The 19287-nt window shown below is 41.0% G+C and overlaps 1 protein-coding gene across 1 annotated transcript in view; it reads right to left on the reverse strand.

The window, feature by feature from the left end:
* Positions 1–8407, reverse strand: part of ACAA2 (acetyl-CoA acyltransferase 2) — a 33267-nt gene extending 24860 nt beyond the window's left edge. The window contains exons 1-2 of the mRNA XM_036765333.1: positions 8171–8407; positions 1399–1565 (exon numbers count right to left, since the gene is read on the reverse strand). Coding sequence (XP_036621228.1) covers positions 1399–1565; positions 8171–8180 — 177 coding nt within the window. The 5' untranslated portion in view covers positions 8181–8407. The remainder of the gene's footprint in view (positions 1–1398; positions 1566–8170) is intronic.
* Between the last annotated feature and the right edge of the window lie 10880 nt (positions 8408–19287).

Raw genomic sequence — 19287 nt, forward strand, 5'->3', positions numbered from 1 at the left:
ATGTCTTTTCCCCTGAGACTATACTGAGGTCTAAAATGTATGGCCAAAAGCTTTCACTTTAAATGAAATAATGAATGAAGGACAAACACCTAGGGCAGAGTGAAGGGAATGTATCACAGGAGCCCTCTTAATTGGGGGGGGGGGAACAATTCTGAATTCAGGGCTTAAGCAAAATTCCTAATGAGGGTAAATAAAACTACGAATCACAACTCAAAAGAGCTTATAAGAAAATGATTAGTCAGCAGTGTAACTTCTATGATATATTTATAAAGGGCAAAACAAGGATTTTTAAAAGGGATGAATCACAAAAGAAGAAAAAGTACCAAATTCAAATACTGTGTTCTCTGACTTCTGTAAGCAGGAAGACGGCATGCTAGCAGATAGGTCTAACACTGACCTGCAGTTTTCTGAGAATCTGAATAATAACTCAGATAATTAATCTTAGCCTCTTTGCCCCCAACAGTTTAATACACTCCAATCCCCATCCTTCAATCTCAGGCCCATACTTAATTATTCGTTAAGCAGTTGTTCCCGAGTATCTGAAAAATAATTCAGATAATTAAAATTAGCCTGTTTGTCCCTGATAATTTAACCCAAGGCAGAACGGGAATGAGCAGGGATGACAACACAGCAAAATTTGTACCTCCTTTTTTGTCAAGTTTTAAAACTTAAAAGTCCCCCAGAAATTCAAGGATAAAAAACTCAACCCTGCTCCAGTGTAGCAGAAGGATTCAAGTTTCCCAAAAGGACAGGCTAATAGTCCATCTTTATTAAATTCATGCCAAGGCCTACTTGAGTCAAAGGTAATTAAAAATTAAATGGGGGGGGGATTGAAGGACATAAATACCAAGATGATTTAATGAAAATACTTTGCCTTCTATGGGGGACTCTACTTCAGAAGAAAAAGCCATGGCTATGAACCAAGAACTACCTAAGTGCTCAGTTTTAATGGATCTAACCAATGGATCATCATCGATTAAACCACAGATTGGTATCAGGCTTTACTTTCCTTCAGATATTTACGGAGTATTCCTGAAGTATAAAACACCCCTTGCTAGATACCTGCGGGGAATATAAAGAGGTATAATCAAGACCTTCTCCCTACTTCGTGCGTACAAATTAACCTTAATATTAGCTTTAGCAAAATACAAATACGGGAGGCAGAAAGTTTTTTAAAACACATTCCAAACCAAATATTTACAGATTACAACTGCTTTAGATTATGAAGGCAGCAGCATCACTTCTTCTATTGAAAGATATTGTCAAGAGCTATATTGCATTTCAAATTTCAAAGTCTTTTCATTATTATCTATTTGTTCTGATCTATAAATGGAAGGGGTATATTTATAAACACATAAAGAAAGCAGAATGGGCACACTTCCCTTCTGTCCTACTAACCTGTGCCACATTGCCCACGATCACGCTGTCAATGATTTCTGGAGGGACTTTGCCAGCGGACAGGCTAGCCCTGGCAGCCAGTTCAGCCAAATCGGTGGCTGTGAAATCCTTCAATAAACCTCCATAGGTCCCAAAGGGTGTTCGCTTGGCAGCAACTATGTACACACCTACAACCACCGGGAGAAAATGATTAAGGATTTTACGTTAGCCTGTGACCTTTCACCTTCATTTAGTTTACCTCGATCCGTATAGATCAAGGCCTTCGCTGTAGAGCAGAGGTCATGACCAAGAAAGCAGGAGTGCCTTTTCACCTAGTTACTTCACCTATATATAGACAGAGACAATCAACAACAAACAACACCGGGAGCTAAAGTACTGGGTTAAGAATTCTAATTTAGACCCTGTGGAGTGGAAAGGGTACCAGAGTTAGAGACCAAAAAAACACCCAAAACGTTAACTACGAATCTGCATCTGCAGTTGCCCGCTTAGGACAAGTGCCTTCTCCTCTGAGGGCCTTGGTTCCTTCAGCTATGGGGGGGTGGGGATGGGGAGGAATGAACAGGCCATCCATGACTGGGGATTGTTTTGTTCTATGCATGTGTGTGTCCAGGGCCTTGCTCCGTGCCTGGCATGTAGGAGGTGCTGAATAAATGCTTGTTAATTTTAGCAGGAGAAGCTGGGTAGAATAATCTGATACTACCTCTATGACCTTAGGTATTTCACCATTTTTCTGAGCAAACAGTTTTCTCATCTGTAAAATGGAGTAATAATATTTGCAATACTTACTTGTTTTCAGGAAAGCATTTTTGCCAACCTCAAAATGACCTGTGGTATTGCAAGTTAACCAGTCCAACTTTCTTATCTAATGCAAAAATTCCTTCTACTTAATACACCTGTCAATAAATCAATCAGTAAGTATGTATTCCTTAAGTATCTATTATATACCAGCTTGGTGCTAGGCGCAAAGAACAGAACAATCTCTACCCATGATGAATTTACATTGCAACAGATGGCCTGCTCATTTCTGTTTGAGTACTTCTATTTCATGGGCAAAATGCTCTAAGCTTGTTTTCACAGTGACTCAAAATCTACCTACATCTTTCATTAATTGGGTCTCGGTGTGACCTCTGGAGCAGCGCAGAATCTACTTTCTAAGGAACAATGTTTTAACTAAAAACATCCCTCTCTCAGCAATTCCGCCTTAGTGCCTATTATGTGCTGGATTACTGAGCTGGGGGTAGATTCAAAAGTTTAGATAAGGCCAACTCCTCGCCCTAGGGAAGCTAGGTGATGTTCAGATCTGGTCTTAGAAACTTACTAGCGGTGTGACCCTAGGCAAGTCATTTAACCCTGTTTGCCTCAGTTTCCTCATCTGTAAAATGAACTGGAGAAGCTAATAATGCCAAATCACTCCAGTATCTTTGCTAAGGAAACTCCAAATGGGGTCCCGGAAGAGTCAGGCACGACTGAACAGCAACAACATATAACCAAGCTGGGACAAAAGACAAGACTGAATAACAAGCATGTGGGGGATGCTCTCTAAGGAAAAGACCAAGGGGTAGCTAGGTAGCACAGCAGGTAGTGCTGGATGTGTTGTTAAAAAGACCTGAGCTCAAATCTGACCTCGCACGCTTAGAAGTTATGTGACCCTGAGCAACTCACTTAAATGCTGCGTGTCTTATAAGATGGGGACAATAGCACATAATGCAAAAGGCTGTTGTGAAGACCAGGTGAGATAATACTTGTAAAGCACTTGGCACATATCAGGCGCTTAATAAATGGCCTTTTCTCTTCCTCCCTGCCATATCACTAGAAGCCCCCATAATTCTATTTCCTTCTTATGTGTTGCTGTTTCTCTCTGATTGTCAAACACAGCAGATTTTCTCTTAAAGGGTGGAAAAATTATGTGTCACACTAAAAAGATCTATTGTACTTAACAGTTGTACAACAGTTCGAGGACAGCATGTGAGGACTTGCTATCCTATAGTCCTGAGGGGCCAGTGACTACCCAAACCACTGTGTCTGATAAAACAAGATAGATAGTACTAACTTGGATTACAAATTGGGAAAACTTGATCTTTTTTTTTTAATTCTTTTAAAAAGTGTATATTTCAAAGAAGCAGGTACCAAAGTTCAAAAGATCTGAGTTCAAATCCTGCCTCTAACACATACTAGGCAAGTCCCACTTAACTTCTCAACATTCTAGGCTACAGAGAAGGTGCCAATCCTCCCAGGAGAATTCTCTATGCCAATGAAGTCATAGGTCTATTCCTTATGCTGCCCCTATATTTCACAGGGTAAGGGGAAATGACTTTGCTTTTCCTTTACTAATTTCTGGGATTTCCCGTACTATGGGTTCTAATTTCTGAAGTTAATCAGTCACTCAAAGTCAAAAGTTTTTAGCCATTTGTTTGAGCCAAGGGCCCACTCCATGTTAAAGTTAAAAGGTCTGTGACATTACCAGCTCCCTCCACACATCAAACCCTTTTTGAGTCTGCAGAGTTCTGAAAATGTACGGAAGGTAAGGAATGCAAACGTGGAAATGAAAGCAGGAACAAAAATGGCATTTCAAACATCAGTCCAACGTACAGAATCCTGGTGAGAAAGTGCAAGATGTTGCGTAATCCTGATGGAATGGACTCTGAGCGCTAACATCCTAACCTTACCTTTGAGCCCTGTTTTTTCCTTTCTCATCTAATCTAATCTAATTAATTCTAATCTAATCTCAGACAAGAGACAGTCTAGGGAAGGAGTCAGCAATTTTTTAATAGAGAAAAGCCAATTTTGGCAACATTCTGCTAACTTTTTGAAGATGGGAATTACATATGGTGTTTGATAATGGTTAAGTGAGCTGAATCAACAACCTTTGTTTATTCAAGGTAAAAGGGCCCAAAGAAAGAAACATAGTTCAGGCCAGTGTTCTTAATTTAGGTTCTACGTTGCCTGGACAGATTTCAAGTGGTTCCTTAACTTAAAAAAATTACACCATTTAAATTATAATTTTCTTTGCAATCCTATGTATTTTATTTCATGCATTGAAGATCATTATTCTGAGAAATCCCTACCAGACTATTAAAGGAGTCCATGACACAAAAAAGTGAAGAACTCCTTTAATTACAATGGGACCTTGGACATTTGCTCTAAGGGTCAAAAAACTAAAAAAGAAAAAAAGAAAAAAAAACACATCAACTTGGCAAGTTAAGAAATATTTCCTACCCCATACAATTTCAAATAAGAAATTTAGTAATAAAGTGGCCATTTCTACTGACTGCTTGAGAGATAATACAAAAATTCCTTAAAAAGTGAAAAGAGTAAAATGAAGGCTAAAGAAAACATAAGTAATACTTTACAGTAAAGTAGTCATGGATAGGGCTGTGAGGGTAATAGCCTAGTAAAAAGTTGGGCAGATTTTCTCCAATCTAATCGGTAACCTACCAAAGTTAACCACCATGTCACCCAATTTTTCGGTTATAATAACTAGCTAACTATTTGTCTGTCTTACGCATTATTCCTGCAGGTGGTGCTTTTACATATGAGCAGGAAGAAAACTTTAGTTCAAACCTTCATTTTACAGATGATGATGAAGCAAAGTTAAATGATTTGCCAAATCCAGGGATATTTTCACGTTATATTTTAATTGCACAAATTCTAGCCAGACTAACTCAAAATATGCAGTAAATCCACAGTACTGTGATTTATATGTTGCCATTCCTCAGCAGACATATTTCCGGAATTGAGACTTAGGTAGGCCTCTTACACATGTGATTATGGTCAAGTCAAGTGACTTCTCAGTTTCCGTATTTGTCAAAATGGTGACAATAAATAATACTTTCAGTATCTACCTCATAGGGTTGTTGTAGGGCTCAAAGGAGATAATGTTTACAAAGTACTTTGCAAATTTAAGTTGTTATATATGTTTCTCACTACATTATCAGTTTACACGAGAGAATCAATCAAAAATCTATTCTTTAAAAGTTATTTTGATTAAAATATAACTTTTAAAACAATAATAATTGGGACTTTCTAAATATTTTGCCTGAGAAGTTCCTATATAGCTTCACTAGTGCGTTGGCAATCAAAATGGGCTCTTAGCACTTAGTTCAACCAAGTGCCCTTGAAGAGTCTGGCCTTTATTTCCTTGATCTAATTAGGAGTCCTCTTTGCCTCAAGGGAAAGCCTAGTTTACATGGGTTTGAGTGACATGTTTGTGATATCACAGGCTTTGGGGGTTGGCTTTCTCTTTCCCCAGGAGCTCTGACCCACAGCCGTGGTGGCGAGTGTGACTCTGGGCCAGCCTTTGTTATGAGCTCCTGGCCTGAACTCAGATGTTGGTAACCATGAATTGCATTTGGCCATCTGTCGATGTTTGTAATTTGCTCGTATTTGCTCCAAAGTTTAGGGTACTGGCTTTTTCCCCTGAACTAAGTGAATGGTATTTGTATGCTGAATTAAAGTAAGTTTGTTAACCCCTTAACATTGCTTTCCTTAGTAAAGCAGATCAAAAGAACCTGGGCTTGCAGTGTTCTGTGAGCTGGTTGTTGGTTTTACACCCCCCACAGCAGCTGCTAGCCGGATTGCTGAAACACTAGGGAAACATATTGCAATATTATTTATGCTGTATCTATGGGATACAGAAAGTTCAACAGACACAACTGCTGGATAAGTAATCATTTTATTAATAATGCTAGTATTTTATTAATAAAAGGTCAGTGATACATGCCCTTGGAAGACAGGGTGTCCCTGAGGGTAGCAATCAACTCAGACTGGTTAATAATTAATGACAATGAATATTACAATGAAAAGCAGACCTTTTCTAATGGGGGGTTGGAGGGGAAGGTGGAGAACGTAACTGATTATTTACTTCTGGACTGCCCAGTCTAGGGCAATCTAATTGAAAAATTTAAATCCCCCACTCAAGCCTGAGCAGAGCACTATGCGCCAGGAGTCTCACCTTAGACTAAAATTTTAGGATTTTAGGATGAGGTCTGAACAAGATTTGAGGAGAATGTTAATCCTATCTGCTACCATCAATCCCGTCCTTCTGAGGCTGAGCTTTGAAATGAAGACTTTAGAAAAAGGGGGAACTCTGGATCTCCCCGAATCATTGGTTAATAATCATCATTTCTCTCAATGTGTAGTAGAAAGAAGATCTGGACGCTACCGGGCCTCCTACTAGGACTCCTTAAAAACAAGAGCTGGAGACTGGGCTAAATCATCTCTCAAGTCAATCAATTAATCAACAAATGCTTATTAAGCACCATGCTGAGCGATAGGGATACAAATACTCTCCTAGATCTAAGATATATTCTAGGATTGTAAGGTATGGGGCAAATGAAAATTGAGCAAATGAACAATTCTTGAAGTCTGGAAAATCATAAAAGTCTTGTCTCAGAATCTCATTTCATATGGATTGCATGACTGCACATGTATAATCTATATCTAATTTTTGCCATCTAAGGGAAAGGAGTAGGGAGGAAGGGAAGGAAAGAATTTGGAGCTCAAATTTTTAAAAAATGTTAAAAATGGTTTTTACATGTAATTGGAAAAAGATATTAGAATCCTATTTCATTACTTGAATCTCTATGACCTTCTGATCTTCTACGACCATAATAATGCAGTGGAGGCATAAGGGTTGTAGAAACAATCACATGTCACAAGTTTACCTGTGCCTTTCTATATGTTTGGATTAAGAGCGGCTTGGCTATCCAGACTTCTGCACATATATTTTTGAAGAATGCCATCTCACTGGGCAACCAATTCTATAAGACTTACGTAGGCCACAAGGCAAAAACATCAAGCCTATCTGCAAATGCATATTTGCAATATTACTCATTAAATGCAAGCAACACATTTAAGATTATGTAGGATAAGAAAAACTTTAACTGTACCATTAAGGATTATTTTCACTTAAAATGCTGGATAGGCACTGTTGGACATCTGGTAGATAATGTTCATTATTAATTATTAATCCTTTATTAATTCCATTATTGGGAGAGCTAGGTGGCACAGCAGATAAGGGTGTCGGCCCTGGAGTCGGGAAGTCTCATCTTCCTGAGTTTAAATATGGCCTCAGACTAGCTGAGTAAATCCCTTCACCCTGCTGGCCTCAGTTTCCTCGTCTGTAAAATGAGCCGGAGAAGGAAATGACAAACCCCTCCAGTATTTTTACCAAGATAAAACCCCAAATGGGGACACGAAGAGTCAGAAACTACTGCAGCGAGCGAATGTTGCACAGCACCCTTGTAATGCTGCAGCCCACATGGCAAACAGTCTGTAATCCCTCATTAAACTTAAATGAATTTGCATACCGTACCAGGCTCAGCCGGTTGGACTATTCTTAGGCTTAAGTCCCTAGCAAGCTTCGCTTTTCAATCGCCCTCCCCCCAACAATACAGAAGGCACGTGGACGCTGCGCATGCAGGAGCTCTCCGCTGACAGCCCCAGGGAGGCAGGGATTATTCCCAGATGAAGGTAAACGATCGCCAAGTGCGTGCTCGCTAGCGAGCAGGGTCGGGGCCAGACCTGTGCCCTGACCACGAATGAAGGCTCGCTCGGCGCTTCAAGGCTTGGGCCGTAGAACACAAGCCGCCCTAAATCCGAATGGGAGGAACGATCGGTCAAGGTCAGCCGTGCTTGGGGGGCTGCACAGTCACCCGCCCCGCGGCCCTTCCAACGCGGCCGGGCTTCCGAGTGCTCGGACCTGGCGCCAGGGGATGCGGGGCCAGGCAGGGCGTGTGTGCTTCCTCGCCCCTCTCCCGGGCAGGGAGCTTACCTCGGAGCATGGCTGGGCAGGAAAGATGCTTCTTCCTCCGCTCGGGGACTCGCCTCTGCTGCTGTGCGAATTGCAAGAGGCCCCGCAGCCCCGCACTTTGTAGACAGACCGCAGGCTCCGCCCGGCCCCCTCGGTTGCCCTTTCACCTACTTTCTCCTCCCACTCAGGCTCGGGAGGCGGCCGCTCCTCCTCCAGCTGCAGGGGGCTGCCCGCTCCTCTCCCGAGCCCTCCCCTCCTAAGCCTGAAGGGCGGATCGCACGTTCCTCACCCCGCTTCTCCTCCCCAGCCCTTCCCTTCCTCCCTTCCGGAGCATCGACACGCACCAGGGTCCGGCTTATCGAGGAAGACACCGGGGAGGCAGGCCTGGCCTTTCTGTAACTTTTTACCCCACCCTTGGAGAGCGCCTCCCTTTTTTCATTGTCGCGTAAGGGCGCTTTTCTTGTCTATGTATGTGCTTATGTATGTATGAGGGCAGCAGGGGGATGTGGCGGATAGAATACCCGGCCTGGAGTCAGGAAGACTCATACTGAGTTCAAATCCGGCTTCAACACGGACCAGCTGTGTGACCCAGGGCAAGTCACTTGACCCTGCTTGCTCAATTTCCTCATCTGGAAAATCAACTGGAGAAGGGAACGGCAAGTCCCTCCAGGATCCAGTGTTCAAGAAAACCCCAAATGGGTTTTCAGCTCTGTCCTACAGGACTGAAAAAACCCATATATACTTATCTATACCTATATCATATTGTGGAACATTTTATACCATTTTATATCATTTTAATTTCAACCAGATCCAGAGCCTGAATTAATGAGTAACTGGAAGAAGATCCAGGACCTGGGCTTCTTTGTTAAGGGGTGAGACCCTGTTTCAACAATCTGGCTAGCAGCTGGTGTGGGGGTGTAAGATGTACCCACAGCCAACACCCAGAAAGCTGCTGGCATGCTGCAAAAGCACAGGTTCTTTTGATCTGCTTTAATAAGGAAAGCAAGGTTAAAGGGGTTGACAAGCTTACTTTAATTCAGCATACAAATATCATTCACTTAGTTCAGGGGAAAGATCCAGCACCCTTAACTTCAGAGCAAATTACAAACAAATTACAAACATCAACAGACAGACCGAATACAGATTCATAGTTACCAACATCTAGGTTCAGCCCGGGAGCTCGGAACAAGGGCTGGCCCAGAGGCACTCCAGCCACCACTGCTGTGGGTAAGAGCTCCAAAGAAGAGACAGCCAACCCCTGGTTTTATATCTTTTTCAGGGTCAGGGGTGAATCACACACGTGACTCACCCACGTGACCTAGAATCGTCACAAAGAGGTGACTTAAACCCACGTGGTCTAAAAGCTTTTGCTGTCCCAGACATGTAAACTAGGCCCTCTCTGGAGTTAGCCCCACCTTGGGCCCCACCTTAGTTGCCAATCCATACCCACTAAGGTTTTACACCTAATAGGAGTTTGGGCCTGGACCTTAGCACCTAGTAAGGCTCAATGAAATACACAATTACTCAAAGGGAACAAAAGCCAAAAAATTCAAGGGTACTTGGTTGAACTAAGTGCTAAGGAGCCCATTTTGCTTACCAACACAGACCCTAACCCCAAGAAAGACTACCTTGATTAATATTAACTGACCTTTGTCAACATTCTTTAAAACCCTATTCCATTAAGGAAAATCCTCTTGTATCATGGTTAAACATACATGGGGGTCATAAAAGTGAGGTAATACAGGCTTGCTGGGTCTGCTAAAATAACGTATATAAGTTTTCTCATTCCTTTATTCAGCAGCCAAAGCTTATGCTCTGACTCCTTGTAATACAAGTAAGTTAGCTTAGCTATGCTTTAAGGGAAAATAATAAACAACATGGATTTTTCTATCACCTAGCTTGTTTGCCTTCTTCAACTAAACTTTAAGGTTTAACAGTTATGGTGCCGTGAACTTCGGATGGAACTGATGGAAATGGGACAAAGCAGCCCAACCTTGCCAACGCTTTGGGTGCCACAGGATTAATTTTTCCTGGAATTTTGGCCTTGACAAGTTGGGGGGTAAGTTGTCTCCATTCCCAGCTTCCAAAAAGGACTCCCACAAAATTGGCTGAACTCTGAAAATTCCCTTTAAGCTAGCTCTGGGGGCAGGGATCAAATCTGTGGTAAAACACAGATCTGAGGTCAAACCCACATAGATCCCCTGGAAACACTGACTGATCTAGAAAATTAGCTATGGATCAGTCAAAAACTAGTATTAGAAGTCCATCCATTCTTCCACTCCCTCCACCCTATTCCTCACCCCCTCCCTCCCTTCCTTTCCTTGGAGGCCCAGATCTGGGGAAGAAAAACTGCACTTTGCTGTTACCCTCTCCCCCTCTGCCTCCCAGTAAAAGCTCTGATCCGGAGGGAGATAACTCTATTCTGCTACCATTGCCTTCTCTCTTCCTTCCCTTCCCCTTTTCCCCCTTTCCCTTAAGGGCTCTGTTTTTGCCTTCTCCCTAGTCTGCTTCCTTCCCTTAAAGGCTCTGATTATGGGGAGGATAAATGCATTTTATCCTTACTCCTAGCCTTCCCTTACCTGCCCTAGTCTTCCTCCATCTCCCCTTTCCCCATTCCTAAGGGATAGGATATGGAGAGTCAGAAAAATCAGGAACACCAAGGCTTCCCCAAAGACCACAGGGGTGCTAATAGCCAACTCATGAAAGCTTCTAATTATCTGTTGTTTAAACTCTGGGTTCAGTCTGTATTTGTTTGTAATTGTCTGTTAATTGTCTGTGTGAGAGCATGTGCTGTATGTCTATACCGTGTAAAATCTGAAACACAGGTAGCCAGAGAATTCTAAGGCTGCAGTTAGGGAAACAGAGTCTGGTCTGGACAACGGGACTTGCAGAAAAAAATAGAGCTGAAACATTTTAGCAGATTCTGGGATTGATTATTCATTAAAAGTTTGGAAACTGGTTAGTTGGATTTTGGGAGAGAACTCCTGAGACTGTAAAATCACTCCAGGAGCTCACTCTTGAAACACCTCCTCCCAATGCTGATCACTCATCATTCCCCACTCCCTCCCCAGAGTTAAGAGGGAATCTTTTCCCTTAGATTTAAGTGCAAAAAGTTTTTAAGGAGTGAGCAAAAGGTGAAGTTTACTTGAGTTACAATCATGAGATCTTTCACCATTGTTGTCCTGTCTCTGACCGAGCCAGGGCTGTAGTAAGAGTTAGAGCAGTTAAAACAAACTTCTCTCATCCCAGATCAGATTAGGAGAAGAGAATGCAGGAGAACTGTAGGGAAAACTTAAATCACCCTTCCCCACCTGGCAAAAGGAGGAGAAGGACAGAAATTCACAGACTGACAGTATCCTGACAGCCCTGTGCCCCCTGGGTACCTTTGTAGCCCATCCTTTTTGGCAAAGCTTGGAAATGTCACCCAGGTCCTATGCATTCTGCCCACTCTGTCCCCAACAGCTGCAAACTGCCCTAGGCTCAGTAACTTCTGCAGTTGTGGGGGAAGGGCGAAGTAGATGGATTTGGACTTTTGGCCTCCCAGAATTGTCACCACTGGGATACCAGCTTCTGTTCTAGGTAACTTCACACGTCTTTGTTCCAGTCGCAAAACTGTATTTATATCTGTTTGACCTGTTTCCTGATTTGTAAAGGGAAAATAACAATGATGGCTGTTATGGGATCAAAATGATAATGATTGTAAAATGCTTAACATAATATATGTTAGACACAACCTTATTATTATCTCTCTTTAAATTAATGTAATTGTTAATTTGAAATGGTTTTTAAATACCAAAAGTAATAAGCTGAATAATTTCTATATGTGGTAATCTGGAAATGCAATTGATGTCATCTGAAAATTATTGTTTCTGTATTTCTAAAATTGCTTTGTGTTTCTAAAATTCTCTTAGATCAAGATGGCCGCATGAAGGCAGCGTCTTACCGGAGCTCTCTCACAAGGTCTGTCAGATTCCTATAAAAAAGTGAATTTGAGCAGATTTGAGAGAGTCAGAAACCGCGAGCAGTCTGCGTGGGGCAAATTTCTGAGCCGGGAGAGTCTGAAAGGCTGGAGGAACGAACCTGCAGGCTCGGAGAGTGCTCGGTGCGGAGCTGCTCCAGACCAAGGCGGAAGTGGCCGGCGGAGAAATCCACGTGGGAGACGGGCTGGGAGAAAGCTGGGCGCCCGGAACCTGGCAGAGATCCCCAGGCCTCCCAACACAGTACGGCAGTCTGTGGGAGCGACGAGAGGCAGGGCAACGCCACCGGCCGTGAAAACACCCACTCCTGACGCTTGCAAAACCCAGGAACTCGGCTTCTTGAACTTCCGGAAGACTCAATGGCCAGGTAAAAGGCTCTAATCCCTCCCCCCCTCACCCAGAGAATTCCTCGGGGAAAAAAAAAAGAGAACTGAAACAGAGGAGAGAGTAGTGGGGCCTCACAGGACAAATACTAGAAGTTCATTAGTCCCGCAGAGTCGGCAGGGGTCAACACCCGGAGCCCAGACGTAACCTTGCTCCCCCAGGGGAAGTGCCAGACATCAGCTAAAACAACAAACAGCTGAGACCATTGCTGAAAAGCAAGTGCTGGAGAGCACCCACAGGGAGTGAGACGCCAGGGAGCCAGACCCCTCCACCACACCTCAGGAAACTGAAGGTTATAATTCTAGACTCACAATCCCCAGAATAAGAAAGCTGGGACAGAGAGCCCAAAGATAGAAATTTGTTGTAACGCCAGGAAAAGGGAAAACAACAAACATGAAGAAGAATACAAAAAAACCGAGGACAATAGATTCTTTTTATGGAGACAGGCAGGTTCAAAATATCGATATGGAGGAGGACGGTAATGACACGGTAGATACATCAGATACCTCAAAAGCTAATATGAACTGGTCTCCAGCCCAAAAAGCACTGCTGGAAGAGCTAAAGGAGGATTTTAAAAACCAAATTAGGGAGCTAAAAGAAAATATGGAAAAAATGGAAAAAAGGGAGAAAAAATCCACTGATGAAATCAAGTCCCTAAAGAATAAGATTGGCGAAATGGCTACGGAGATTCAGAATCTAGAGAGAGAAAAGGACACCTTGAGAGGCGAAATCAACCAATTGAAAATGGAGGCTCAAAAGCAAAATGTAAAATTCTCTTAGATTGTGAAATTTGAGAAGACCATTGTGTGGTAAGAAATTTACATCTGGTTTTGATATATGTGAATTGGGTTTTTAAAGGGATGTGATAAAATTTGACAATTTGGAGCTATTATATTTGGTTATAACAAGAAATAATTAATGATACTGATATTTAACCATGAGAACAGACTTTCTATGTGAAAAAGTTTTGTATTATGAGAATATATCTGGTGATTTAAAGTTATAGTTTCAAATGATGAGATGAAAGATTCTCTGTGCAAGGAGATTTAGAAATGTGTTCACCTAAATTGATAAATGGGTTGTTTCAAGTTTTAAAATGCATAATTATATTTTGGGCATTGTTACATTTCTAATTTGTGTAATTTGGCAAACAGATGTATCAGCAATATGGAAGAAAAAATGTGATTTTATAAATAATAATCTTTTACAGCACTAAAAGTATTGGGCCTTAGAAGTTAAAATGTTACCACTAGTGATTATGAATCCAGATTTGATTTGCTCATTCAACTAAGTTATAGTGTGTTTCAAGTTTTAAATACATGATAATTGCTTGTGGTGTACTTGTATTTCTAAATTTGTTATATTATGCCACTTGGTTAACATACCTATGCTGTTAGAAAAACAATTCCTCTTATAATCTAGATGTTATTAGATTAAGAATTGTGCCTAATTAAGAAATTGAGGTTGTTAACTGAAACAAGAACTTTTGGAACCACCTAGCCATGGATTCTTATCCATCTTGTATAAAGTTTCTGTGTAGAGGAATTCCTATGAAGTAAGGTTTTAAAGTCCTGGTAAACTTTATTATTGTTAATTGGGTATGTAATTATAGAAACTAAGCGTCCTCCCCATTACAATTCCAGTGTTTAAGGGTTAATTTGCTTTAAGGAGAAAGAAGATGTCTATCATTTTAAAACCTTCTAAATAATTGTCTTCAGAAAAGTTTAGTGAGTATTCCTTTTAACATCAGGATAAATTTTAAACTGTTTTTAAGGAAGGGAAATAATTCTAGAAATGTTTTGGAAAATATTTTTGTGATTTTGAGCAAAAGTTAGAGCTTATCAGTGTGATTAAGACTTAATTCCTGAAGTGTCTCTTTCCTCCAGAATGAGTAAACAGGGTGTGTTGGCAACCAAAAATGGGCTCCTTAGCACTTAGTCAACAAGTGGCCTTGACTAGTTTGGCTTTTTCCCCTGAACTGAATGCTGTTTGTATGTTGGACTGGAGTAAGCTTGTCGGTCCCTTCACCTTGCTTCCCTTGCTTAAGCTGATGGAAAGAACCTGTGCTTTCCTGGTCAACCCCTTCACCTTGCTTAAGCTGATCAAAAGAACCTGTGCTTTCCCGGTCAACTCCTTCACCTTGCTTAAGCAGATTGAAAGAACCTGTGCTTTCCCCGGTGTACCTTACACCCCCGCAGAAGCTGGATGGTTAAAAACAGCTTCCCTTGGAGCCAGAGGCTGCTATAGCGACAGCCACAGCCACAGCCACAGCCGAAGCAGGAGCTGCCAGTGGCAGAGCTGACCTACGGGAGGAAGCTGAACAAGGACTTCAGGCCAGTGGGTAATCTTTTTACCATAGAGGGAGAAGCATGATTTTGCTTTACGCAATCATGCTTCTCTGTAGCCTCCTGGTTACTCTTTCAAGGTGTACTTATTGGGCCTGGAAACTTTTCATTAATATGTCAAAATGGGGTTGCTGGTTCATGGGTTGGTTACTGTGGAGCCTAAATATATGCTTTGATTCTTCTGCCTCCTACTTTGAGAGTTTCTTATATCTGGCGGTTCCGAACCTTTCAGACATGTTTATCATCCTCTTTGAGATTATAAACTCTGCCCTCCTAATACACAGGGGACATAAATCCATCAGCCTGTGAGGTTGGTCATTAACCTCTTTGCTTTATTTAAGCTGGAATAGATTCTAGTACAGACAGTTGTGTCAGTAAAAATCACTAATTTATGAGATATTTTGTCTTATGGCTGAAATGTAAAGGAAGACTGAATAATGGGTTTGAAAGATTTGGAAAGGTAAATAAAGGTTTGATTGGAAATACTAAAGGCAGATAAGAAGGTTTGGGGACAAATTAGAGTTAGCTAAGCCTCTCCTGTCCTGAGAAAATACTAGTTTCAGATGGTTTAAGTAAGTTGAGAAAGAGTGTGAGAAAGTATTTTAGAAGACAGAAAAGTTATGTAGCTTAATTTGATAGTTATTAGCTCAATGAAATTTGGGACAGTCCTATCTGAAGGATTTTTATTTGCTGTTTAAGATTTTATGGGACTACAATTTAATGTTGTTTTAAGCTCTGATTACAGGGATAGATCACATGAAGCCAGTAGTAGAATGGCAGGCATTACAGGCTAAGAACTTTGAGGGTGGATGTCTGTGCCTGGGAAAAAGTTTTGAAATTGACCTTGGACACAGCCTAGGTAGGATCTTCCTGATTCTATTTCCCAATTCTGCTATTTCCTTTCTGAAAAGGAAAATTCCCCACCTGTTACTATTTCAGCATCTAATACGATTGGCTATCAGATATGACTCATGCCTGGAATCAAACAGAGCTAAGGAAGTTCTTTCCTTCTGTTAAGATATATGACATTGTCCCTCTTTTCTTTCGTAGCAAATTTATATTATCAAGAAGTTTTGTAAGCACAATGCTAAATCTATTAGGTAGTAGATGAATATTGGAATATCTCTGAGTTATTATAATAGGATGCAGGAATGAATAGCTTACAATTTTAACCTATGTTCATGACCAAATAAAGATTAAAAGAATATAGAGATAACATCCTCCAAAAGGAGGAAATGATTAGACAAAGTAATAAGGCAAAGATGTAATATGATGAATGTCTAATAAAAAGAAAGGGGATAGCAAATTTTGAAAAAGGCAATAGGATCAGATTGATTCCTCTAAGAATTATATACAGATGTGTATGATTGGCTCCAAAATTTATCAGTCATGGAAATTCAAGCTAATAAGTGTGTGTTGGTAATAAGAGCTTAAATTAGGATTTTTGCAGAAAAAAATTGTATAAGATATTGTCACAAGTGAAATTATATCTTCTTTATTAAAGTGTCTGTCTGATAATTTTAAAAGCAAGATGAGTTCAATTTATGGTTGGACCTTCACATTTTAAAGGATTCTTATACCAGGTACAAAATTTAGGTAAGGATAGAAACAGCAGATGATATGTAAACTGAAATACTCTGAAGTTTCAAAAAAAAAAAGGAGAACCAAATTTAAGTGATTGTACTAAGTTATATTAATTAAGAATTATCTGAGAATTTCTAGATCTGAACCAGAGAAGCAGAATTCTCTTTTACTATCTAGGGACCAGATAACTACAATCAGGCATCTGGAAAAAAAGTACTGCTTTAAATGGACATTAGAAATGTGTAACTGGGATTTAAAGTTACTTTGTATACAAATTGTGCAATTAATTGCTAGAATTAAATCAGAAACATTTTAAGTTTTGTTAAGAATGGTTTGTGGATTATTTTGTGAATGCCATCAAAGAGACATGGCATGACTAAAAGTTTATGATGTTATATGTACTGTGCTACTGGAATACGAGGAATTTAATGTTAGTCAACGTTGTTAATAATGATTGCATTACTTTGTATGGTTCATGTTTAAGTTTTCTTGGTTATCTAATGTGTAAATGCAAAACATGTGACATGCAAATTTCCCCCTCTCAGTACCAGTCTATTGTGAGCCATCTAAGTGGTTTGGTTTGTACCTGACTTATTGTAATTGTACAAATTTGTGAATTATGAGAAGAACTTTATTGTATTTGTTTAAACTCAGCTCTGTGTGGCTGGGATAGTGAACCATTCATTTCACTGTTTGAACTTAGCCCTGCGTGGCTGGGACCTATGTTGTGCTGTTTTTCTCTCAATTATCCAATCATATGTGTTCTGGGAGCTCCTGTCGGATCTGACTACTCCTATAGCTGCCAACTTGTGGATATGGACTCCTTGATCCTTCTGTCACATCTGAGGATTACCCCTGCTCCCAAGTGGACATCTGAGCCCATAGGAGACCTTGCCCTCTGGTTTCAAAGGAGCCTGAAGGGGATAGCATCAGACGCAGGCAACCCTCCCAAGAGCCCGGACCAGAACCTGAACGAAGAACTGTTCTTTCCCTTTCTGAGTCCCTTTCATGCCTGTAGCCAGAATGGCCTTTGTTTTCTTTGAATGACTCAGCTTACCTCATTGAGCCTCTGGACACTGTGGCTTGCTCTTCCGGGGCAGGAAGCCCAAAGAGCATTCCAGGAAGCAGACAACTTCCTGTGTGATGAGTCATGGGGCTGGCTGAGGGGAGGTGTTAACGGCTACGCTAGGGGGAGGGGCCAAGTCAAGAACCAATCGGCCCTGGTCGTTCAGGAGGTGCTTGATGATGTCAAAAAACTCTATAAGAGGGGAGAGGACAGCTTGAAGATCCTCTTTTCCTTTTCCGGTTGGAGCCAGAGACAGTTACAGCGACAGTTACAGCGACAGTTACAGCGACAGTTACAGTTGCAGTCACAGTTACAGACACAGCCACAGCTGAAGCAGGAGCTGCCAGTAGCAGAGCTGACCTACGGGAGAAAGCTGAACAAAGACTTCAGTCCGGTGGGTAATCTTATTACCATAGAGGGGGAAACATGATTTTGCTTTACGCAATCATGCTTCTCTGTAGCCTCCTGGTTACTCTTTCAAGGCGTACTTATTGGGCCTGGAAGCTTTTGATCAATATATCAAAATGGGGTTGCTGGTTCATGGGTTGGTTACTGTGGAGCCTAAATAAATGTTTTGATTCTTCTGCCTTCTACTTTGAGAGTTTCTTATATCCGGCGGTTCCGAACGTTTCAGACATGTTTATGATCCTCTTTGAGATTATAAACTCTGCCCTCCTGTTACAATGCCCAAGACTGTTTACCTGTACCTTTGGTGTCTTTAGCTTATTTTACTTAGCTGCTCTAGTTTCCCCATTATGGTACCTACCCTGATCCCCCTTGCAACTTGCTGCCTCTGCTGGTTTACAATTAGTTTACAATTATTGCCCATCTCTGGGGATGTCCAACCACAGAAAGAAAAAAAACCTGAATCCACCTAGATAAGGATTTTTTAGAACTTTACCCCTGAGGAAGATAGAGGTTTTTCCATACCTTAATTAGTCTTCAGGCGAAACTTTCAGTTTGCCTTTGACCAAAAGGAGGAAATGTGGAACATTTACACCATTTTATATCATTTTAATTTCAACCAGACCCAGAGCCTGAATTAATGAGTAACTGGAAGAAGATCCAGGACCTGGGCTTCTTTGTTAAGGGGTGAGACCCTAACCCCAAGAAAGACTACCTCGATTAATATTAACTGACCTTTGTCAACATTCTTTACAACCCTATTCCATTAAGGAAAATCTTCTTCTTATATCATGGTTAAACATACATGGGGGTCATAAAAGTGAGGTAATACAGGCTTGCTGGGTCTGCTAAAATAACATATATAAGTTTAATCATTCCTTTGTTCAGACAGCCAGAGCTTATGCTCTGACTCCTTGTACGTACAAGTAAGCTAGCTTAGCTATGCTTTAAGGGAAAATAATAAACAACATGGATTTTTCTATCACCTAGCTTGTTTGCCTCCTTCAACCAAACTTTCAGGTTTAACAATATGTATATACATATGCAGTTTTTAGAATTTTGTATATGTGTATATATATATATGCATGTGTGTATATATACAAGTATATATACATATATAGATAGGTATGTTTTAGAATTTAAGGTTCTAATCAGAACAGTGACCAACCACAACTCCAGAGAGCCTATGAAGAAACTTATACCCACCTCCAGGGAAGAAAGGTGTTATGGTCTCAAGATGTACGATGAGACAATAAATTTTGGACATGGCCAGTGTGGCAATTTTTTTTTTGCTCGGCAATGAGTTATTACAAAGGGTTTTTTACTTTCTTTTAATATAGACATACATGTGAACATACACAAACACCCCACACACCC

This window comes from Trichosurus vulpecula, chromosome 1 (genome assembly GCF_011100635.1).
Source record: "Trichosurus vulpecula isolate mTriVul1 chromosome 1, mTriVul1.pri, whole genome shotgun sequence".
Taxonomy (NCBI): domain Eukaryota; kingdom Metazoa; phylum Chordata; class Mammalia; order Diprotodontia; family Phalangeridae; genus Trichosurus; species Trichosurus vulpecula.